Below are 24,955 nucleotides of genomic sequence, written 5' to 3'. Positions count from 1 at the left end.
AGGGAGCCGGCCAGACCGCAGAACATTACCTTGGGGTCAGCAAGTGTGGGGCCGTTGTCTATTTCCTCCCAGGCTAATAGAACCCTAAGTGCGCATGTGCACTCCTACCTGCCACGGACCTACAGATCACGGATCACGCAGGTAGGAGTGCGCATGCGTGCTTAGGGTTTTATTATATTAGATAACCCTGTTTCCTCTTTTCCAGCATATTTTTTCTTTCTTTGTAATCAAGACACTAAGGGGTCCTTTTACCAAGCTACAGTAAAAATATTGTTTCTGAGCACTAAGGCAATTTTTACCACTACCAGAAAATAGCCAATTTTCCATGTTCTAATTCCATATTAATCAGATACCCATAGATTTTATATATGGCACTCAACTTTGGGCACACTTCAGAGATGTGCGCAACAATTAATTGGATAGTGAGCTCTGAACCATCAAGGGAGGTAGGGAGTGGCCTAGTGGCTAGAGCTGCCACCTCAGCACACTGAGCAGTGGCGTAGTAATGGGGCAGGAGGCAGACCACCCCACCGTCTTTGCAGGGGGGCACCACAGCTTTTCCTCTCTGCCCCCCTTGCATACCTCTTTAAATGGTCACCAGCGCAAGCAGCATCTTCCACTTGCTGCTCATGCCAGCCTCAGCTCCCTTCCGACATCACTTCCTGGTCACAGGACCAGGACGTGACATCAGAAGGGAGCCAAGTTCGGCATGAGCAACAGGTGGAAGATGCTGCTTGCGCCGCTGAACATTTCAAGAGGTACATGGGGGCATGGGGCACACAGTATGGTGGGGTAGATTGGGAGTACACAGTGCAGCGATGCCAGGAACCACTGCCCTGGGCAAAAAGCTACCTCGCTATATCACTGACCCTAAGGTTGTGAATTCAATCCCAGCCTGTTTCCTGTGACCATGAGCCTAATCCCTCCATTGCCCCAGCTACCACAGTTAGATTGTGAGCCTGCCAGGACAGATAGGAAAAAAGTACTTGAGTGCCTGAATGCTATTCAAATGTATTGGAAATTGCTTTGGGTGAATCTATTCATGAAAAGGTGATAAATAATTGATGTTAATTGGCACTCATTAAAAATTGCCCATGCATCTGGCTGGGCAGTATTCTATAATGCACAGTGTCCAACTCCCATGGCATGTATCTCAAAAGGGAGAATAGCCGTGGATGTGCTGGGGGCATTCTGAAAAGTTGCACAGAACACTGCCTAACTGCACCCAACTTGATTGCCAGCATTTACATCAGGTTTTAACAGGCAGTAAGTCTAGAGTTACCAGATTTTCCAAATAGAAAATCTCTGTCCATTTCTTCTGTCTGTGAAGGCCTGATAATCACACCAATGTAAATACAGTGGTACCTTGGATTACGAGCATAATCCGTTCCAGGAGCATGCTCGTAATCCTAAATGCTCGTTTATCAAAGCGAGTTTCCCCACAGAAAATAATGGAAACTCGCTTTGATACGTTCCCACCCCCCGATAACCGGCATCGCTCCCCCCCGCTCGCAAAGGCCCCCTCGCTCCAACCGGCACCCCCCCACGCCCGAACCGCCCCCCCCCCCCTCCCGTCTAGCGCAGGCACAGTTCGTGTGCCTAGATCTTCCAGCTTCCGGCTTCCTGCCTTGAGCATGCATCTGCGCATGCTCAAGGACTTCTAATTCTCAGATACGCTGAAGCAATAGTCTCCTTGATCCAGCGCACAATGGTGGAATTGGAAGCACCGTCCTCTTACGAGAACCTGCTAAGAGGACAAAAAGATGATCCGAGTTCCAGAACACCTGGGTCCATCGAACATAAGAGCAAAGGACCCATAAGAACATAAGAACAGCAGACATTCAACTTGCACAACTGTCTCTGCTCTCAAGAGCCCTCCCAACTACCCAAGACCAGGAGGACCACGGACTGGTTGACATGAAAAGGAAAAACCACCTTCGACAGAAAGGAAGGAACAAGCCGCAACACTACGAGCTCCTTAGAAAACTCCAGGGAGGCCTACAAGAGAAAGCCTGCAGCTCAGAAAACACATCTCACAGAAGTAATGGCCACCAGGAAGACCGCCTTAAGAGTAAGGTCCTTCAACAAGCAAGAACCCAGAGGCTCAAAGGGAGAGTGCACGGACAGGACCAGATTGAGATCCCAGGTCAAAACCAAAAGCCGAGAAGTGGAAAGTCTTGGGTGCATGACCAGCTGACCCCCAAGCCTGCACTATCAACTCAAAGGCTGAGGGACCGAGACACCACTCTCCGGGTCACTTTATCTGAATAACCTTTCTTACCTAGGCATTCCATTTTAAGAGCCAAGCTGTAAGACAAAAGGGCCCAGATCGAACATTGGAATGGGGTCCTGAATCAGAAGGTAGGGCAAGAGGGGCAGTGGAAGAGGATCTGCCACAAGATGACAAACCAGATTTGCGTACCATGAGCGCTTGGGCCAGTTCAGAGTCACCAGGATCATGCAGCCGGGGTGCCGAGCAATGCAAAGGACTCCTCTGCCCACCATCGGCCACAGAGGAAACACGTACAAGAGGCCCCCTGATGACCAAGGCTGCACCAGAGCATCCAGACCCTCGGCCTGAATATCCCTGCGGTGACTGAAGAACCGTGACGCTTTAGCATTGACATTCGTGGCCCTCACGTCCATGATCAGCTGACCCCAAGCCTGCACTATCAACTCGAAGGCTGCAAGACTGAGACACCATTCTTTGGAATCTAGCACGTGACGATTGAGGAAGTCCGCCTGGACATTCTCCACTCCCTCTATGTGGGAAGCCGAGATATCCAAATGAGTCTCTGCCCAGGCCATAAGCAGAGCAGTCTCCTGTGCCACCAGACTCCTGTTTCCTCCCTGATGATTGACGTAAGTCACCGCCTTGGCGTTGTCTGAGAGAACCCGAACCAACTTGTCCATCAGCAATGGCTAGAATATCAGCAACGCCAACTGGACGGCTCTGGTCTCCAGAACACTGATCGACCAAGACGCCTCCTCTGGAGACCAACTATCCTGAGCCGAGCGACCAAGACACTGAGTTTCCCAGCCGAGGAGACTGGCATCCTTGAGCACTGTCTACTCGGACTGATCCAGACTCACATCCTGCACCAGATTGGAAGACTGTAGCTACCACTGGAGACTGCGATTAACCAACCCCCGAAGAGGAACAGGAAAGTCCAGATTGTGCAAACGAGGCAACCACCACTGAAGAGGAGCACACTGAAGTGGCTGCATGTAAGCTAGAGCCCACCAAACCATGTCCAGGGAAGCCATAATCAACCCCAAGACCTGGAGAAAATCCTGCACCCAAGGACACCGGGAAGCCATCAGAAGGCGAATCTGCGACTGCAACTTGTTCACTCGGCCTCTGGAAGACAGACTTTCCCTAAGCCAGTGTCGAAAAGAACCTCGAGGTACTCCAGGCATCAAGACAGTCAACCGGCTCTTGGACAGATTGACCACCCATCCCAGTGACCGCAGAAAGTCCACAACCCAAGCTGTAACCTGGGAACTCTCCTGAAAACACATTACTCGAATCAATTAGTCATCCAGATAGGGATGAACCAGAATGCCCTCTTTGCGCAAGGCCACCACCATAATTTTGTTGAGCATCTGAGGAGCCGTGGCCAGACCAAAAGGAAAAGCACAAAACTGATAGTGCCATCCCAAGAGCGAAAGCGAAGGAACCTCTGATGTGAGGTGCAAATCAGAACATGCAGGTAGGTCTCTGGCAGATCGAGAGAAGTCAGGAGTTCCCCTGGCTGAGGTTGCAAACAAAATGAAGGAGTTTCCTGCCAAAACAAGTGCAAAACACACCGAAAAACTCCACTGAGGCCTGTAGCGGTAAAGAGGCCTGAACCTCCCCAGCCACTAAAGCAGGCAAGCCGGCAGCTGCGGAAAAGGAATCCCCAGTATTATCAGCAGTAAGGGAAACCTTATTTCCCTGACCGTTGGGGAAATCCCTGTGTAAGCCCAGGCCTCCCTGCTGCCGATGCACTTGCAAAGGGGAACCCTGCTCGCCAGCACCCGAAGCCGACGAGGCTTCCCCTTCGCAGCAGCCAGCATACCACGAACACAGACCAGCCGCATCGATCTCGCATCTGGAGTACAGCACAATAAGCACTTTTTCCCTTTAAAATTGCTCATTGCACAATACGGGCCTGGCTAAAAGAAAAAGTTCTGGTTAACAATTAAATTAAATTAAATGCAATTGAAGGCTTCCCTTCAGACCGGCACCGCCTCAGGATTCTTTTTATTTTTTAATAACTACTAGAACACACCCACTGGCTCTCTAAGCCAGTGGTTCCCAACCCTGTCCTGGAGGACCACCAGCCAGTCGAGTTTTCAGGATAGCCCTAATAAATATGCATGAGACAGATTTGCATATAATGGAGGTAACAGACATGCAAATCTGCCCCATGTATATTTATTAGGGCTATCTCAAAAACCTGACTGGCTGGTGGTCCTCCAGGATAGGGTTGGGAACCACTGCTCTAAGCCATATGCCTTGCTGGTTTATCAGTGGAAATGCTTACAGCTGCAGTACCTTTACAGAAAAAATTTTGGTGAGGTGAAGGAAATGAGGGGAGGGACTCCACCCATCGAATGTGACCCCTCCTCCCCCCAAGGTCAGACGGACTCCTGAAAAGGACCCCCCCCCCAATCTCAGTCTGGCAACAGAGACACAAATTCCAACAGCCCTACACTTAAACAGAAAAGACTGTACATGCTTACCACCTCCATCTTCTGGAGACTGAGAGCAGACTGAGTGTATTTGGGGCTGAACAGCCAAAAGTTTGTCTCAGTCTCCACCTGCTGGTCATGGTGAGCTATTATCCATCATTGAGCTGTGCCGGTCTGGAGAGACGCTTAAGAAAATACTTTTAAAGAATCATAAATTTAGTCCTACTTATTGCTCACTCATTACAGAAGGGAAGGAGATGCATCCCACTTACAAAAGAACACTCCCTCCCAATTTCATTACAATAAAACAGCTTATAGGAGAGGAATTTTATAAAGATTTTTGTGTGTGCAGATCATGTTTTACATGTGAAAAAAGGGCTTTTATAAAATCATACATATGCATGCATATTAGCATTCCTGGGCATGTAGTTGCAGTGTAAACTTGTGAATTACTGGGGCTGCTTCTGGGATCCTATTTTAGAAAAGCGCATTGACATCTAGATACCTCTTTGGACTTTCCACAGGAGTAATTTTATACAGTTACTTCCACGTGCAAATTTTCCACCTATGAAACAGAATCCTTAAAAAAAATGTGCCTGGGTATATATTTGCAAAAAGCAAATGCACAGAAAAAGTACACCCATCTTTATTAAGACCTGCTGCCTAGCCCGCAGGCACAGAGCTTCACACTGTTACAAATTCAACCTTTTATTGTTTAGAATATTTATAATTCAAGGATATAAAGAAACAAGAAGGGGGAAGGATGGACTAAGAAATTACCTGGATAAGAGGAGATATTTAATTTAATTTTATTACATTTATGTTCAAATGATTTATATTGAGCCAAAACCAAACAAGTAGAGCAAGTACTGAAGAACAAAACAAGACTCAGCTTTAACAATAGAAAAATGAGTGCAATTCATAAACAGTCCAGAGAACAAGATGCATAATAGCGGACAATCCAATACCGACTGTAACAAAATTAGATCAGGTAAAATAATCAGCAGAGTCCAGAGTGTTCACAAAATCCTAGTGCCCCTTGTGATGGATCCTCAATACTGTTGGATAAGTAAGCATAAATTGATAGCGCTTTTCCTGAAGCTTGGCACAGAGCAGGGTAAATTTTCTATGTTGTTTGGTTAAAGCTGCCGAAAAGTCCTGGAAAGTATATACTGGGCAATCATCATACCATAAAGAGTCCCTCTAAGCCCGATAAAGGCACAAAATCACCTTAAGGACAGAGTTGTGCAACTTAGCCACGATCACACGCGGCTTGGTGGAGTCCCTATTCCACTGTCGCAAGCGGTGGGCCCACTCTAAACGAACAGGCCCCACCGTACTAGAGGATAGAAACTCTTTCAACAACCAAGTTTCAAATGCAGAAAGCAGAGTTGAATCAGAAACTAATTTCAGTATCCCCAGGAATCGCAAGTTGTCCCTGCGCGATTTATTTTCCAGCTCTTCTAATTTATCTGCCTGCTTTTGTACAAGGCCCCACAGCTCCTCCAGCTCCAAAGTCAGCGTGGAAGTGTCTGCGACTCCTGAAACCCACTGCTCCAACTTGCCGGTTCTGTGAGTGGTATCCAAAAGTAGAGTTTCCAAATTAAAGAGCTGACTGGACAATTGAGCTAGGCATGGATCGAGTGCTGCCACCACTGCTGATTTTAGTGTTTCAAAATTACCTGCCGAAAGCTGTAAAACGTGGTCAGGTAAAGGATCTGCCATTTTGGCCTCAGGGCCCTTCCCTCGATCGTGGTCTTTTCTCTGTATTTTTGCATTCAGAGGTTTAAAACACAAATCTGTCTATATAACCACACAGAAACAATGTCTTGCAAAAGCAAGGAAGATAGTCCCCTGGAACACAATTAAAATTAGAAACAGTGTCAGGGAGCCACAAGCAGAGGCAAAAGACGTCTGCCACTGCTCAGCACATCACATTACTCCATTTTCATCACATTACTCCATTTTATTACATTTATAATCCACCTCTTAACCTTCATCTAAGGAAATATAGGAAAGACATAAACCTATGTAGGATAATCTCAATGGGATACAATGTTACTATCCCACTGTTTTATAGTCATGGTTCAAGCACAGGAAAATTAAGTAACTTCTTGTACATTATACCATACAGAACTTGGATTTTAAGTGTGTACTCTGCAGGTCTTTATATTACAGTTAGTCTATCACACGTCTAAAATGTCATTCTTTCTCTCACAATCAAAGATTCAGGGGAAAAGGATGACATTGCAAATGATCTGTAAGGTGCTTTATCTAGTTTCCTGTTGTAGGAATGTTCTCATGCAGGTACTGCAAAGCTAAGTCTGTCCACTTCATCTCTTGCTCTTTCACAGATTCTGTTGTTCCACCATTGTCTTGCTCTGGTTCTGGAAGTTCATTCTGGAAACACAAAAGTACAACATTACATCTGTCAAACAAGAGAGTTGACTCTAGTTCCTTCACAAAAGAAAAACCAACCAAAGCAAAAGACTTGTGGAGAGTTGATGTCCAAGATGAAGGCTTTATTGAAACAACTTAATAATCCACATAATAAATGTCTAGGACCTAGGACCTGATACACTGGAAACATTTGGACCCAATACGGTCCGTGTTTCGACACTATTATCTTTCTCAGGGGTCCCTATAGGTCCTATGAATAAGCTCGTGGATTAAGTAATAAAAACAAACAGCAGACCTCTACGCTGATAAGATGTACTCCCGCTTTCGAGTACATCTCATCAGCGTAGAAGTCTGCTTTTGTTTTTAGTACTTAATCCACAAGCCTTTTCAAAGGACCTATAGGGACACCCGAGGAAGACAATAGTGTCAAAACACGGACCGTTTTGGGTCTAAATGTTTCCAGTGTATCAGGTCCTAGGTCCTAGACATTTTTTATGTGGATTATTAAGTTGTTTCAATAAAGCCTTCATCTTGGACATCAACTCTCCACAAGTCTTTTGCTTTGGCAATATTATATCTGTAGCATGAACAAATTTCACAATTACTGTGATCTTCCATTAACATCCGATTGGACCACTGAAAGTTATTTCTCATGCTACAGCTACGAGGTTTATCTGTTTAATTTCAAATTTCTTAGGCTGAATATTATAGCTTGTGTATTAACAAATCATTGCTCACCAATGGTATTGTTACATCCTCATATGGCAATTTATCTTCTCTCCAGGCATCATCAATGAGATCCAGGATTCTTCCATCCCTCTGTACCTCGCTATCCATCAGCACATCTAGGGTACACTGTATTAAACATGTAATTGCTTGTTTATTGAATACCTGATATACCACCTTTCAAAGACAATCAAAGCAGTTTACAATTAAAAGAAAAACTGATTTTTAAAAAGGAAAAGAACTACAAATAAAAATAGAAAAGAATAGCAAAGCAAAGGCAAAGTATGAAATCGCAGACTAAGGGCCTCTTCTGTTAAACTGCATTAGCACTGCACTAGTTCCTATGAGTGTCAGGAGCAGCGCGGGCCATTCAGTGCAGCTCTCTGTGCTAAAAAGCATTTTAATAGAAGAGGGGGTAAATGCTGCTGCTCATTCAAGCACTCCTGTTGTCCGATTCAGGGAAAAAATTTTCAATTCGATTTAGCCTATTGAATTGATTTTTCAATTCAATTCGATTCACTTTTCTCACCCAATCGGATGGTTTTTTTTTCAAACTGCCTGGTGGGTTTATTTTGTAGCCTCTTCACCCACCCACAAGCCCTTTGCCCTCTCCAACCCCACATCAATGCTGTGGTGTAAACAAAACAAAAAAGGCTTTTCCTCTCTTTATCATGTCCAGACTCATGTTCATTGTCTAACACTAGTTCTGGCAGAATACACATTTGAAATCTGACATTGTAATCACAAAAGAGAAGCCCTGAATATGTATACCCTAGAACAGTGGTCTCAAACTCGTGGCCCGGGGACCACATATGGCACGCCAGGTACTATTTTGAGGCCCTCAGTATGTTTACAAAAGTAAAATAAAACAGTTTCTTGATCATACATCTCTTTAGTTAAAAATGACAATATTATTATTAAGACTTAGCAAAAAGGAAAGTTTTATAAACTATAAAGAGTTTTACCTCATGCAAAATTGTCATTTCTTTAATAAGACATTAACTATTTTTTTTTTCTGAGGCCCTCCAAGTACCTACAAATCCAAAATGTGACCCTGCAAAGGCTTTGAGTTTGAGACCACTGCCCTAGAGTAAAGGAGGGACAGGGGAGATATGATTCAGACATTCAAATACTTGAAGGGTATTAATGTAGAACAAAATGTTTTCCAGAGAAAGGAAAATGGTAAAAACCAGAGGACATAATTTGAGGTTGAGGGGTGGTAGATTCAAGAGCAATGTTAGGAAATTCTACTTTACGGAGAGGGTGGTGGATGCCTAGAATGCACTCCCAAGAGAGGTGGTGAAGAGGAAAACGCTGACAGAGTTCAAAGAAGCGTGGGATGAACACAGAGGATCTAGAATCAGAAAATATTAAATATTGAACTAAGGCCAGTACTGGGCAGACTTGCACGGTCTGTGTCTGTCTGTATATGGCCGTTTAGGAGAGGATGGGCTGGGGAGGGCTTTAATGGCTGGGAGGGTGTAGATGGGCTGAAGTCGGTTTAGATGGAGATTTTGGCAGTTAGAACCCAAGCACCGGGTAGAGCTTTGGATTCTTGCCCAGAAATAGCTAAGAAGGAAAAATTAAAAAAATCTAAATTGAATCAAGTTGGGCAGACTGGATGGACCATTCGGATCTTTATCTGCCATCATCTACTATGTTACTATGTAAAATTATTTTTTCTACCTTTTGTTGTTTGGTCATTTTATTAGTCAAATCATGTTGGTCCCAGGCTGTGGTTTAAGTTAACTCGCTCACCAGGCTCTCCTGCCCATTTGATGTTTTCTTATTTCTCTGTGCTCACCATTCATAAATCTTCCCTTCCACTCAAAGCAAACAAAAATAACCCAGAGAAACACCTCTACGAATAAAGTAGAGATGAAAGAGATGCTTCAACAGAGTTTTATTGCACTAAAATAAACCTCAGACTCAACACGGTCTATGTTCCAAAACCTTAGTGTCTTCCTCAGGAGTCAAACTGTTTGGAGAATGACACTTCATACAAAGGTACACAAAAAACCCCAACACTGCAATATCAATCCACAGTCACTTAAATAATGAAATGAGTCAAGAGTTTTATGTCCAAATGAATCAAGCTAAAAGAAAGCATAACACTCAATCCATTCATATTGAGTGTTATGCTTCCTGTTAGCTTGATTCATTTGAACATAAGACTCTTTACTCATTTCATTAATTAAGTGACTGTGGATTGATATTGTGGTGTTTGGGCTCTTTTTGTGTGCCATTATATGAAATGTCATTCTCCAAACAACAGAATATATCAATAGTTTGACTCCTGAGGAAGGCACTAAGGTGACGAAACACAGGCCATGTTGAATCTGCTGTTTGTTTTAGTGCAATAAAGTTCTTGTTGAAGCATCCCTTCCCTTCTACTGCCATATCCAACATTTCTGTTTCTTTCCCACTGTCTACCATCTCTCTCCCTGCCTTGTACCCTGGGTCATACCTCTCTTCCCCTCCATGCTACATCTCTCCCTTCCATTATCATGTGCAACATTTCTTTCTCTCTCCCCAAGCACCATATTTCCCTGTCCTCCACCCTATGTCCAACATTTTTCTCTCTTTCTTCTCCATGCATGTCTCCCTCCCCTCTACCATATGCAGGATTTCTCCCTCTAACCCCTTCTACCTCTGTTGCATCTCTCCCTTCCTCTCCTCCACTCCATGTCCAACAATTTTTCCTCTCCTCATCCCTGTGCAGCAGCCTTCCATACCTATTCCCTTGTATAGCAGCTTTCCATCCCTCCTATTCCATTGTGCAGGACCTCCCGAACGCCCTCCTCCCCCGGGCCTCCTAAAGTAGCAGCAGCGGTGGCTGGCTGGCAGAGACAACACAGTGAACAGGCTGCTCGCAGCCTGCCCTGCCAGGGCTTTCCTCTGCCACATCATCAGATATGCCATCAGTGACACGGCAGAGGGAAGGCCCTAGTGAGCAAGGCCAGGAGCAGTCTGTTCACCATGCTGCCTTTGCCCACTGGCCACCGCTGCTTTAGGAGACCTGGATGAATGTTAGGAGACTCAGGACTCACTGAATCAGCGAGTCTGACTTTTTTTTAGAAAACAAATCAATTCAAATCGGTGAATCAGGCAGCACCATCAAGCAACACTATACCTGCACGTCCTGAAAGGCCCGAGAGAAAAGATGAGTCTTAAAGGCAAGTCTAAATCTAGGGTAAGAAGATTCAGCATGAATTAAAGCAGAAAGGGAATTCCAGAGGAAGAAGGCAGAACAAATAGTATTAGACTAGAATCCTCCCTGGACAAATTTAAATCCAAAATTTTAAAACTTTCCTTTTTAGAGATGCTTTTAGCTCCTGAGGCAGAACCCTTTATGCAGAAAATGCCAAGATCATAGCTGAGAAAGACAAAAGCTTCTTATGAAGCAACCCCCCTCCCCCTCCTACGAGTGCAAAATACTGTATGTTGGGAAACACTAGTATAGAAGAATGTAAAGCCTTTTTTTTTTTTTTTAAAGTAGTGTCACTTTTTGCAAAACATAATTTTGGGATTGTTATGAGTAATATAAACAACCAGAAAGCAAAGTTGCTTACCTATAATAGGTGTTCTCTGTAGACAGCAGGGGAATGCAGCCACACTTGTTGGTGAAGTTCTCTAACTGAGCCTGTGTGTTGGTGCTATCCCCTAGCTAAAGTAAGCTTTTAGCTTACTAAGCATGTGCAGGATGCCTTACACCTGGAGCCCCTCCCCTCATCCTGTCACATTTGTCTCTAGCAATATAACAAGTTGAGATGAGGGGACAGTGGGAGGGCAAGTGTGGCTGCATTCCCCTGCTGTAGGGTTACCATATGGCTCTAGAAAAAGGAGGACGGATTGAGACATTCAGCTTTACTTCCATTGAAAGCAATGGAAGTAAAACCCGGATGTCTCAATCCGTCCTTTTTTTGGAGCCATATGGTAACCCTACCCTGCTGTCTATGGAGAACACCTGTTACAGCAGGGGTTTCAAAGTCCCTCCTTGAGGGCCGTAATCCAGTCGGGTTTTTAGGATTTCCCCAATGAATATGCATGAAATCTATGGGGAAATCCTAAAAACCCGACTGGATTGCGGCCAAGGAGGGACTTTGAGATCCCTGTGTTACAGGTAAGCAACTTTGCTTTCTTTGGAAACAAGCAGGGGATATACAAGCATGAGATCTATTTGCATGCACTGCTTTCAATGTATGCTAATAGATCTCATGCATATTCATTGGGGGAAATCCTGAAAACCCAACTGGACTGCAGCCCTCGAGGAGGGACTTTGACACCCCTGGTCTAAACAATAGTGCTTTGTAAACGTATGCACTGAAGACCAGGATGCTGCTCTACAGATATCTTGAATTGGGATCGATTTCAAGTTTGCAATTGAAGCAGCTGTAGCTCGTAGTGTATGTGTCCAAATTGAACTAGGGCAGGGGTAGGCAATTCCAGTCCTTGAGAGCCAGAGCCAGGTCAGGTTTTCAGGATAGCCACAATGAATATGTATGAGATGGATCTGCATGCACTGCCTCCTTGAGATGCAAATCTATCTCATGCATATTTATTGTGGATATCCTGAAAACCTGACCTGGCTCTGGCTCTCGAGGACCAGAATTGCCTACCCCTGAACTAGGAGGCTGTATGAGCTCTTCTGTAACAAAAGTGGATGCAGAGTGTAATCCAAACTCTTTTAGTTGCTGGTTAGCCACGGGTACCTGGATTGTAAGGAAATGAATAGCTGGCTGGATCTGTAGAATTGAGAAGTTCCCTTGAAATAAAAAAGAAGTGCTCTTTTGCAATCTAATGTTATGAAGGGACTCTTCTGCTGCAGAGTAAGGAGGTGGAAAGAACGGTAGCAAAGTGATTGCCGGTCCATGGACCGGTCCGCAGAAATTTTCTGCCGGTCCACAGGATCGGCACCTCCATCAGGCCCAAGACAGTGTTCTGCAGCCACCGATCCACGGTGCGATCAATGCAGCGTCTTTGGACCAGCTCCCTGAGTGCTGCAGTGCACAAAGCTGTGGGAAAAGGCTCCTACGTGCATCCTGCGCCTTAACCGGAAGCCTTCTCTCTGACGTCACAATGTCAGAGGGAAGGCTTCCAGATGAAGCGCAGGACGCACGTGAAGAGTCACTGCCCACAGCTTTGTGCAATGCAGCACTCAGGGAGTCAGCCCGAAGACGCCATGTTGATCGCACCGTGGAGCAGGCCAGAAGGCAAGGCACAGCATGGAGGGAGAGACAACAATGGTAGGGGGAATGCTTTTATTTTTTTTGTTTAGTGATTGATTTACATCTGCTGTCTGTTCAGGAAGAAATGCATTTGTTTCTTTTCCTCTGGGATTGTACTGCTTGCAGAGTCTTGCATCTTAGGGTTTGTTTGTAAATATTAGTACTTTTAGTTTTTGGTCCTGCATTTGCATGGGGTTATCTGTTTTCTGGTAGGAATGAATGCTGAAAAGCATAGTGTGCTTTGTGTATTTTAATTTTGTGGTTAACCATTATGTGTTGTTAATACAATTATATTGTGTGTGTGTGTGTGTGTGTGCATATATGAAAAATGAATGGAAAAATGGTGTTACAATTAGTACTATTATGGGGGTGGGGTCTGGGGCAGAGATTGGGTGGAGATGGGCACGACTTAGCCCAGTGTTCTTCAACTGCCAGTTCGCGGACCAGTGCTAGTCCACAAAATAATTATTTTATTTCCACCGGTCCATAGGTGTCAAAAGGTTGAAGAACACTGCTTTAAGCCATGCTGTGCGTCGGGCAGCTATAGCCACTGCTGCAATTCTGGTCATCATATCATAGGCATCATAGTTGGTTTTAATTAAGTAGTAAGTAGACTCCTGAAGAGCTACATGAGGATTTGGAATGGCCCCAGGAGAAGTGTCAAGCGACTGAATGTTGAAAATGCAGGATTTGAAGCTGATGAGCCATAAACCTAGAAGAAAGCATAGCGCCTTGATATATCTTGCGGCCAGTGGAATCCAGGCAACGACAGTCTTTTCCTGGGGGAGCATTAGCAGGAAATTTTGATGCTTTTGATTTCTTAATAGCCGACTCCGAGACCATGGAATGGTGAGGGAGCTGAAGCAGGTCATGACAGGTGCCTCTTTCACCTTGTTATTTTAATTCAAGTTTCTTAGAAGTTGTGGAGACTGATAGGGGTTTTTGCCAGATAGCTAGTTGTAGGTCTTGTAATATCTGATGCACTGGTAATGAAATGATTTCCTTTGAAGGAGTTTTACAGGACTGAAGGATAGCTTGAAAATTTTTACTGCCTGTGGGAACAGTAGCCGCCTGATGAAGATTCAGAAGAGTAGAAACCTTTTGTAAGAACTTAGGATAAGAAAACTTCTCTGTTGGGACTGACTACAAAAGAGATAAAGAAGACTGGTCAAGGTTTGATACAAGGCCATCATCATGATCTGACCAATCTTTAGGAGAATCTTCCTGTGCTGGAGATGAACAGATAGGGGAACAGGGACCCCAATCCATGCTCTGTTTAGTCTTAGCATGGGTTTTTGCTAATTTTGATGTGGTTTTCAAAGTTGCAGCCAAAACTTTCAGTATGGAGCTGGGAGAGGAGTGTAAGGCCAAAACTGAGCCCCCGAGAGCCTTCCCAGAAACATCCACTGTTAACAGCGACGTCCCTGTGTCTTTCTGTGAAGGACGTGCTGCTAAAGTTGCTGCTGGTGGAGAGGGAGTATCACCCCTCTGGATAGGCTCCTTTTTACGTCCTTCCACAACTGCCGTTATTTTCTCCTCTGCCGGCGGCACCAAGACAGGGCCCTGGGGGGAGGAAGCAAGTGGCGAAGTTGGCAGCCTCAACACCTTCGTTACAGTTCTGGTGTGAAGGGAGAGAGAGCCGCTGTCCATGGCATTAGCCTCGAAGGAAAAAGATGTTTTTGTGGTCTTAAAGCCCACAGTATTTAAGCGGTTTTTAAAACCGTATATATTGTACGTTGAATTTTTTTTCTGTGAGAGGCTTTCTTCACTCTCTCTTCTTTTTAAATTAAATGAATAGAAAGAAATAATACCCTAATGGCTAGAAAGCCTTTTGGCTTTCTTTTTCTCTTTCCTTTTTTTTTCTCTGAGGAGATAGAGAGGAGAGCTATGACTAAGTATACAGGAGCGGTTAAAGAAAAACAACAAAACTGACAGGATGAGGGGAGGGGCTCCAGGTGAAGGACACCTGCACATGTTCAGTAAGCAAAAATCTTACTATAGCTAAAGGAGAGCACCGACACATAGACTGTTAGAGGACTTTACTAACAAGTGTGCCTGCCTGCATATCCCCTGCTTGTCTCCGGAGATGTTCTACATTAATTCTTATCTAAGAACACGCGATCTCCACCTCTTAAAGATTTAAAAAACGTCTGGTCAGCATCCCTACCCTTAAACCGACACTATACAACATTTAAAGGGCAACAGCTCCCTGATCAAATAAAACTGACACCTATGTGTGTGCAACTCTCCCCGATTCCAGTTACCTGGGCTTAACCGAAGGAAAATGGGAGAATAGCAGGCAGACGAGCGAACCGAAATAATAATAACTTTATTTTTGTATACCGCAATACCAGAAGCAGTTCAGAGCTGTTTACAGAGGAAGAGACTGTACAAAGACAGCGATGTCACAGAAATATATTGTCAATTACAATAGTAAAATATTTCAATTACATTAATGGGCCGAGAATGGTTAGGTATAGCTGGAAATATGTCAGAAGTACAATAAGTGTTTCAGAGATGCAGGAAGGGGGTCAGAGAAATTTATCAAAGAGGTAGGTTTTAATTGATTTCCTGAAGGATTAGTAGGAGGGTGAATTGGGAAATGAGGGTGGTTAGACATTTATTCCATTTGCCAGCTTGGAATGACAGTGTTCTATCAAGGAATCTCTTGTAGATACAGCCCTTCAGGGAGGGAAAAGCAAACGGATGGGCATTACGTGTGGAAATACAAAATGGTGTGACAGGTAAATCGGGGATGAACCTGCTAAGGTTTGGAAGCAAAGGCAGGCGAACTTGACACTACCGCAGAAATATCAAACCACAAGCCTGGAGTCGTGCAAATTGTTTGCTGCTTCACACTCCCGCTTTAAGAACCTAAGCGAACAGACAATAACGAGCATTCCTGTTGGTGATCGGGTAGGAAACGAGTTTCACTGTTACCTCAAACCCAGGCTGTAGCTACCACGAGCAGAGAAAAGCGAAACGCCTCCCGCAGGTCCCCGAACTGTATGAGTCCCGCCCCTTCCGCTAGGACCCCCCTCAGCGTCCGAGAGTGTCTTCGAAAGTGCCCGATTCCAACAACTCAAGAAAACTTTACCTCCCCGTTTAAGCTGTTCCCTAAAATTCCTAAAACGGACTTCAGGGGGAGGTTTCCGGATCCGTTCCTTTTCGACCGCGCGAAAATGCTGAGGTTGCCCGTCGCTTAGGCAGTCAGGCAGTTCCGGACCCCACATCAGCAAACGGTTTAGCGGCCGGGGGGCGCCAAAATTTAAAGTTTTGGGGGAAGAAGGGGAGAGCAGTGGCCGGAATAGTTCTGCGCGGTGGTTTCGGTTTGGCAGTTTTGGGCGTGCAGGTCCGTTTCCTGTTTCTCGCGCGTCGGTGGCCCTTTCTCGGGCGGAGGCTCAGCGGTTGAAAGCAATGTATATCAAGTCTGTTGTCCTGGATGGCTTCAAGTCCTACGCGCAGCGCACCGAGATTCACGGCTTCGATCCGCTCTTCAATGCTATCACTGGCTTGAATGGTAGTGGCAAGTCTAACATCCTGGACTCTATCTGCTTCCTGCTGGGTATCTCCAACCTGTCGCAGGTATACCGCTGTGTACGCGGCTCAGTGCTTGGGGGAGTGGGGGGGGGGGGGAACTCATCAATTTATTAACAGGATACTTATTCCATATAACTCTTCTCGCCCCCTTCGTTCTTCGACCCAAGGTATCCTGGCAGTCCCTTCTTTAAAAGTGATCGGCACTAGACGACATGATATATTTTCAATAGTAGCCCCCCAAGTCTGGAATTCTCTACCCCAACATATAAGAGACGAAAAAGAGATTAGCCGTTTTAAAAATAATCTAAAAACCTTCTTGTTTAAAGATGCTTTTACACTCTGATTGGAATAGTTACAGTGCAGTAGACTCTTTATCAAAAATAAAAAAAAGATACCCCTCCTAATGTTTTTTCCCTTTATTGTCTCCCTCTTTTCAAAATTATTAATATTGTACCTTTATCCCTTCATTCCCCTTCTCTGAGTTGTTATTTTTTTTTTAATTTATATATTGTATGCATATCTTGTATTTTAATGTATGCATATTTTGGATTTTATTGTAATTCGCTTAGTAATTTATGTATAAGCTATTCATCAAATTTCTAATAAGCTTGGAATTTGATCACTCTGGTACCCCTTTATTGTCTTTTTATGGGGTTGATATAATAAACTGCAAAAATGTAGGGGTGGAATTGTTATTAATCAAAAATCACCTCTTGTTCATTGTTGTAAAAGAAGGAGGTAAAACTGAACCTTCTCATTGTTTTTCCATATCCACATTAATCAATTTATCAGTGGTGAGTGAGAGCAGCAAAAAGTTGGTCTACTCGGCGGGTGTCTTTATAATCACCTCCTTCTTCTATAATAATGAACAAAAGGTGATTTTTTTTATTAATAACAATTCCACCCCACATTTTTTGCAGTTTATCATTTTTTTAAACTTTTTTTGTGGGTAGGGTTTCTTTGTTTTGGTTGGTTGATGTAATAAGCCAAGGGTTAGGGCTGTGTGCCGAGTTTAACCTACATTTTTCTAAAGCTCCTGTAAAAGATACATGCCGTGCAGTAAAGAAATCATAAACAAAAAATGTTTGTAGATACAGTAGTCTTCACCAAACTAGGGAGATTTACAATGTAATCTGTGATGAATATATCAAATCACTTCAACTTGATCACAGCTTTTATTATTATTAAATAAATATTTGAATAATTATAAATAATTGTAAAGTGCTCAAACCATATAACCCTTGATTTAGTGATGACACCAAACTGTGGTTCTAGTAGGGGCCATCATTGCCTTTACAGTCCCTGACCCAACCAATAAAACTCCTAAAAGTTAATAATGACCACTTATCTGAAATCGCTGAAAAGTTGGGTACTCCGTAACCACAGCAGTGATAAAGTGCCAGTGCTGAATTGTGCTCAAAAGTGGAGATTTAGGGCTCCTTTTATCGAGGTGCGCTAGCGGGGTTTAGCGCGTCGGACATTTAATCACACGCTAACCCCTGCGGCAATTCAAAAAACTAATGCCTCATCATGGAGGTGTTAGCGACTAGCGCAGCAGGCGGTTTAACTTGCGGTATTCTGCGCGTTAAACCCCTATCGTGCCTTGATAAAAGGACCCCTTAGTTTACACTGAAGCACTTTTGAGCACAATTCAGCACTGGCACTTTATCACTGCTGTGGTTACGGAGTACCCAACTTTTCAGCGATTTCAGATAAGTGGTCATTATTAACTTTTAGGAGTTTTTTATTGGTTGGGTCAGGTCCCTACTATAACCACAGTTTGGTGTCATCACTAAATCAAGGGTTATATCGTCTGAGTACTTTACAATTATTTATAATTATTCAAATATTTTTTTAATAATAATAAAAGCTGTGATCAAGTTGAAGTATAGATACAGGAGGACATTCTAATTGCCACGAAAATGTTTATCCATAAGCAGAAATGCCGAGTCTCATTTTGTAGGAGTTGGTCACACAAATAATTACCGTATTTTCACATAGATAACGCGCACCCGTGTAAAATGCGCACATGGGTATAGCGCGTGAAAAACACAAATTTATGTACAGAAATTTTTATATACCGCGCACACCCGTATACCGCGCATGCTGCCCGACTCTCCTTTCGCCCGCCCCGACTCTCCTCTGGAGACTTCGACTCTCTTTTCGCCCGCCCCGACTCTCCTTTCCCCCTTGAAGTCCTGTCCCTACCCTGAAAGCCTGATGCCCCCCCCCCCCGACGTCCGATTCACCCACCCGAAGGACCGCTCGCACCCCCACAGCCCCCCCCCTCCCCCATGGAGAAGCTGTCTACCTTGTTTCCGGATGCCAGCCCAGCTGCTTCCTCTGCCGGCGGTCCTGCCCCTTCTCAGAGCCCTGTGCTGCGCTGCTTCCTCTTCAGGCAGTCCCGCCCTTTCTCCTTCGGGGTGGGGGTGCGAGCGGTCCTTCGGGGTGGGGGTGCGAGCGCTCCTTCGGGGTGGGAGTGCGAGCGCTCCTTCCGGGTGATGAATCGGGCGTCGGGGGGGGAGGGGAAACTAAAAAGAATTTTGTACAACGCGCAAGGGTATGCGCGGTATGTAAAAACTACGTATAACGCGCGCGTTATATGCGAGAAAATACGGTATTTGAAAGCTTTCTCGCACTCTTTGAGCCTTTTCTCCCACTCATCGGAGCTTCAGTACCAGTGCATTGATCTCGATTACTACTTGCACGAGGAAAGCATTAAGAAGTAGTGTACTCATAAATCAAATGATCCACAATCGGAGCCTACTTTTCTGCTACTGTTTCCCTGCTACTGTGGTCTGAAATCAATAGTACATACTTTTAACTACTAGGTGGAAGACAGTTTTCAGCTCTGGTGTCATGCAAATTTGGCTCCAAAGACAAGCCAATGTCATTTCACACTGACTATTTGTCAAAGCTGTACTACATTTAAATCATTCTAGATCTATGCCCTGAAAAATCTCACTCCTTGGGTAGTAAATCTCTCTTTGGGCTGGTTCACCCTTTGGCATCTCTGCTTAAGTGCATCAAGGGGTTGATGTAGAAAACCATGTGTATGGTTTCTACTGTGAGCTATGCGTTAAGCTAATTCTATGCAAATTTTATGTGCACAGAATTTGTGCACTTTGCCAACTGGTTTCAAGCAATGGGGTTGATCTAGTGCTGAGTTTACCCCCACTGCAAGCAGGGACTTTTCCGCAATACATTTCCTAAACAAAGCAAAATTACAAGTCCTTGGCATGTAATGGGGTAAAACCAGGATTGGATCAGCTCCATTGTTTGAAACAGGGTTGCCAACTAGATCCAATCAGGGGATGCATGTTGGACATGCCCACACAGTGCAGCTTCTTGTGCACATGTATGCTGACACTTCATTTTCTTCAGACATCTGCAGCTGCTCTGTACATAAATATTAGCCTTGCAGAAATTTTCCTGCAAGTGAAATATTTTTCAATGCTAATATTTATGTCCAGGACAACAGCTGTAGGTGTGTGCTGGCACTTTCAGACGCATGCACACTATTGCTATTTCCTCCCATCTGTGATTCAAGGTTGCATATACTGGTTCGGCTGGATAAAAATAAAAAAATTAGCCATTGTAAATTACAAAAAGGGCATAAAATCCTCTCAACAAACCTTTCTGTGCTGCCCTGGAGAAAAATTTCTTTTGAATGCACCTCAAAAGCCAAGGTGCATTGAAGCAGAACACTTAATACTCTCATGAACATTCATTTTAATAGTGTGTGTTTGTGTCCACATCTTTAGTTTGAGTTAACACCCATGCTCAGTGTTAACACCCATGCTCGGGTGTGAGGTTATGCTTGCAGTAGCTTTCTGTATCAACCTCTAGGCATAGAGAGATGTATTGTGATCTGGATGATGTTGTATGTGTACACGTTACAATTTGTCTGGAGTGCCAAATGTATATTCCAGAACTAAGTACCAAACTAGAATAGCAAACATTCAAAAATCATTTGGCAGAGCAGTTTTCTATAAATGAACATGTGCAATTACTTGTGCTTTAATTGGCACTTGCACTTTTCTATAAGGGAGTGTGTAAACTTTGGGTTGGATTCTGTAATTGTTACCTCAAGTTAGGTGCCTATCAGAGGTCAATCGCACTTAGGTGCCAATTACAGAACTGTGCTTAACGATGCGCCTAACTTAAAACTTAGTTCAAGGCCTAGTTAAAAGTCCACCTCTTTGAGAGTGCTTTCGACTGCTAATTCCTCTCACCTTGGGTTCTGCATCCCCAACCCTATATGTCATGTCTTTCTGTCCAAGTTAGATTATAAGCTCTTCCAAGCAGGGACCGTCTATAAATGTCAAAATGTATAGCACTACGTATGCCTTTCAGCACTATATAAGTAGTACACTTCTCCTTCAGTATTCGCTTTGATAGGGGGTTAACAGAACCGCAAATACAGAAAAACCTCTAATAACTTTTTCATATGTTATTCGCTGTTTTCTGTTAAAAACCATGGTGAATATGGTGAAACCGCAAATAACATGGTGGGAGACCTGGCCTGTTCCTGAAGGAGAGGCAAAACACGGTGAAGAAAGTGCTGGGAATCAGTGATTTTTCTCTGTAAATGCATGGAATCAGTGATTTCTCTATGCAAACTGATGTAATTTTTTTGTGGGGGGAGGAGCCAGCAAGCTAAAAACCGTGAATAATTGAAACCTCAAATGCTGAAACCGTGAATACAGAGGGAGAAGTGTAATATAAGATCAATTAGGAGTAAAATTAGAAGCTATATAAGAAAGCAAAATGAAAACCTTTAAAACACAAATATGATTTTTTTTTTTTCATTGTGTTCTTGTTTTAGGTGCGAGCTTCCAACTTGCAAGATCTGGTGTACAAAAATGGCCAGGCTGGAATTACAAAAGCTACTGTATCCATCGTCTTTGATAACTTTGACAAAAAAAAACAGCCCACTAGGATTTGAGACCCATGATGAAATCACTGTTACCAGACAGGTTAATCTATCCTTGTTTATATTGGCTTGTGGTACTCAGCTATCCTGAGAAACATTCAGTTTGTAGAATTTTACAATTTTTGCATGCATTTATTTAGTTTTTGTATTGAGGAAAATATGTTGCAAAAATGCTCAAAGGGGATTTGGAAAACATTCAGTCCCTATAGCACCTTTTAACATATAGTATATATCGTAAATAACATAACATTTCCCTTTTATGAAAAGCTTGCATTTTGTTAATCACTATTTCCCTTCTTGATTACAGGTGGTTATAGGTGGAAGGAACAAATACTTAATCAATGGTGTTAATGCAAACAATATCAGAGTTCAAGACCTATTCTGCTCTGTAGGGCTGAATGTCAATAATCCACATTTCCTCATCATGCAGGTACGGTATGCATGTTCTGAATTGTACCAGTGTATGGATATAATTACAATCGCAAAAAAGGAAATGAAATGCTTGTTGCAGGTTTCTAGGTCTCGCTGTGTCTTGTCAGGTAGAAACTGACATTTTAGCCATCATACTGAGGCTTTCTTCAGGATATGCTGTGAGGTCTACCATTAGTCTTTGTAAATAGTGGGTCCACTGACCTGAATAGAGAGCAGGACAGTCAGTTGGTCACAAATTTGAATTTTGATTGGAAAGTCAGTTGGTCTGTTTTTTGTTTTTTTTCCCCCCACAGAATGGAAACGTTTTTGGTGAGTTTAAAGTTGCTCTTCCCATGAAGCTGGGTTATATGTTCTCTCAGGGCTTCCGCAGATGGCATTGTGCTTGTTGCAGGTTTCTGGGTCTCGCTGTGTCTTGTCAGGTAGAAACCAACGTTTCAGCCATCATGCTGTGGCTTTCTTCAGGGTATGCTATGAGGTCTGCAGTTTGTCTTTGTAAATATTGGATCCACTGACCTGATTGAGAACAGGGCAGTCCATTTGTCACCAATTTGAATTTTGATGGGAAAGTCAGTTGGTTTCTCTTTTTTTCATGGAAAGGAAAAATTGTTTGTTGTTTTTTTTAAAAAAAAGAAAAGTCTCTGGTAAGTTTAAAGATGCTCTCCTCGTGAACTAAACTAAACCTTAAGTTTTTATACTGCATCATCTCCATGGATGTGGAGCTCGGCACGGTTTACAAGAACTTAAAATATAGGAAGAGAAGGAAAAAAAAAGGTTTACATGAACTTATATATAGAAGAGAAGAGTAAGGGGGAATAGAATTACATTTTAGTGAAAAACCAAGTTTTCAGTTGCTTACGGAATAATTGGGAGCACAGGTTCCGCAGCGGGGTAGTAAGGTCGTTCCAAAGACCTGTGATTCTGAAGAGAAGGGATTTTCCCAGTTTGCCTGCATAACGAATACCGTGAAGCTGGGTTATATGTGTTCTCAGGGTTTCTCTCAATTAGGTCAGTGGATCCACTATTTATTTATTTTGTTTATATCCCATCCTCCCCAACAAGCTCAGAACGGGTTGCAAAGTGCAGGACTCGCAGCATACCCTGAAGAAAGCCAAAGCATGATGACTGATATGTCAGTTTCTACTTGACAAGATGCAGCAAGACCTAGAAACATACAACAAGCACAATGCCAGCTGTGGAAACCCTGAGAGAACATAAACACTGGGGGTTTTTTTTTTTTGTTTTTTTTGCTGCTGCAGTAAGCATGCATTAGTGATTACCAGCTTTGTAAAAGGACCCCTATGTTTTTGTACTTGAGGCGAAAAGGGTTAAGTGACTTGGTCTGGATCACAAAGAGTAGAAATCGAATTTCAACCCTGGCTTTCTTAGTTCTTAGCCTGCTGCTCTACTAGGCTACTGTTCCACTTCAGATAGACTTAAGAGAGCCTTTTAAAAATAGGGTCATCTTGATTCCCCTGCATAGCCTTCTGTTATATTCTTTTACTTTGTATTTTTTTTAGTTTCTGTGAACCGAATTGGGCTCCACTTTGGTTGAAGACCCGGTATACAAAGCTAAGTTTTAGTTTAGTTTTAGCAGGACTAATTGTATAAGTGCCTGTGTTTTACCTAGGACTTCCAGTTAGTTTCAGACTGTGCAGCGTGCCAGCCAAATCCAACTGCCTATTGGTTTTACCAGCATAACCTGTCGAGGCATCCCAGTTTTACTCCTAGAACTACTAATCTTTCAGGGCAGACTGGATGAGCTGGATAGTCTCTTCTGTCATTATTTACTATGATAACTGTTTAAGCAACTGATAAATAAACTTGGCAGCAGGAGGAGTGAATATAATGTACAGACAGTTTCCTTGTTGCTATGACATTAGAGGCCTGTTTGCTGAATTTCTGCACATTGAAAGATTCAGTGAACACATAAATCCCCCTCCATACATATTTCATTTTTCAGAGCTTGAATCTCTGCTTTCAAATTTGAGTTTACTGATGAAAACACTGTACTTGACCAGTCAGACATGACTAATTTTGATCCTTGGCTTCTTTCATACTGATTCATCAAATCAAGGCAGTCTGTCCCAGATGTGTAATGAAATGGGAAGGGATGGGGGGTAGGGTAGGGTAGGGAAAGGTATTGAAAATATGGATATTAATTGTCAATATTAATAATTGATGGGAGGGGGTTGGGTATAGCTATGATTCTATAATATTATTGTTTGAGATAGTATATTCTTTGTAATATTTTGTTATTATCAATTAAATGTATTACACTATTGTAACTAAATAAAATAATAAAAATGTAAAAAAAAAAAAATCAAGGCAGTCTGATAGTCATGGTGAAACCAAACCAAATTTGAAAGTGTTGCATTAGGGGCTAATTCATCATCCTTTTAAACAAAGTCCATGTGCATGGGGTATAAATAAAATCTGGTTTTCAGTTAAGGGCTTCATTTTATTGATTGATTGTCACTCTATGAAGGCATACCCACCCTCATTTTTATTTTTTTTTTATTTATTTTTTTTTACAATTTAATGTTTGTTGGATTTTCTGAGTACTAGCATTCATAAAAGATATCATCTTGTGTTTCAGACTTCAGTGAATGTAAAAAATAAAATTTGTGTGTTTTCCAAAGTCTTTTGTGGAATTAAGCTAATATAATATTTCTGCATCATTTGGAGGAAAGGCAGGAGAGGGGAGATATGATAGAGATGTTTAAATACCTATGTAATATAAATGTGCATGAGTCAAGCCTCTTTCATTTGAAAGGAAATTCTGCAATGAGAGGGCATAAGATGACGCTAAGAGGTGATAGGCTCCGGAGTAATCTGAGAAAATACTTTTCTATGGAAAGGGTGGTAGATGCATGGAACAGTTTCCCGGAAGAGGTGGTGGAAAAAGAGATTGTGTCTGAATTCAAGAAGACCTGGGATAGGCACATGGGATCTCAGAGAGAAAGAGATATTGGTTACTGCAGATGGGCTGACTAGATGGGCCATTTGGCCTTTATCT

The 24,955-nt window shown here is 43.1% G+C and overlaps 2 protein-coding genes across 4 annotated transcripts in view; one reads left to right on the top strand and one right to left on the bottom strand.

The window, feature by feature from the left end:
* Window positions 1–5,470: 5,470 nt before the first annotated feature.
* ANAPC13 (anaphase promoting complex subunit 13) lies at window positions 5,471–16,261 on the bottom strand. Of its 3 annotated transcripts, none has more exons than XM_033926388.1 (3): window positions 16,129–16,261; window positions 7,816–7,932; window positions 5,471–7,077 (listed from the first exon to the last, which is right to left on the bottom strand). In XM_033926388.1, the coding sequence occupies exons 2-3, from the start codon at window positions 7,912–7,914 to the stop codon at window positions 6,952–6,954; spliced, it is 225 nt and encodes a 74-aa protein (XP_033782279.1). In that variant the 5' UTR covers window positions 7,915–7,932; window positions 16,129–16,261; the 3' UTR covers window positions 5,471–6,951. The 3 variants fall into 3 exon arrangements, with proteins under 3 accessions (XP_033782279.1, XP_033782259.1, XP_033782270.1); XM_033926368.1 differs by lacking the exon at window positions 16,129–16,261 and adding an exon at window positions 15,972–16,113; XM_033926379.1 differs by lacking the exon at window positions 16,129–16,261 and adding an exon at window positions 11,376–11,522.
* A 46-nt stretch (window positions 16,262–16,307) lies between these two features.
* SMC2 (structural maintenance of chromosomes 2) overlaps window positions 16,308–24,955 on the top strand; it is a 166,584-nt gene continuing 157,936 nt past the window's right edge. Inside the window, 4 exon segments of the mRNA XM_033926356.1 lie at window positions 16,308–16,616; window positions 21,400–21,501; window positions 21,503–21,550; window positions 21,815–21,937. Coding sequence (XP_033782247.1) covers window positions 16,449–16,616; window positions 21,400–21,501; window positions 21,503–21,550; window positions 21,815–21,937 — 441 coding nt within the window. The 5' untranslated portion in view covers window positions 16,308–16,448.

This window comes from Geotrypetes seraphini, chromosome 1 (assembly GCF_902459505.1).
Source record: "Geotrypetes seraphini chromosome 1, aGeoSer1.1, whole genome shotgun sequence".
Classification (NCBI taxonomy): Eukaryota; Metazoa; Chordata; class Amphibia; order Gymnophiona; family Dermophiidae; genus Geotrypetes; species Geotrypetes seraphini.
Note: the sequence above shows the minus strand (reverse complement) of the source record. Positions and strands in the feature narration are given on the sequence as shown.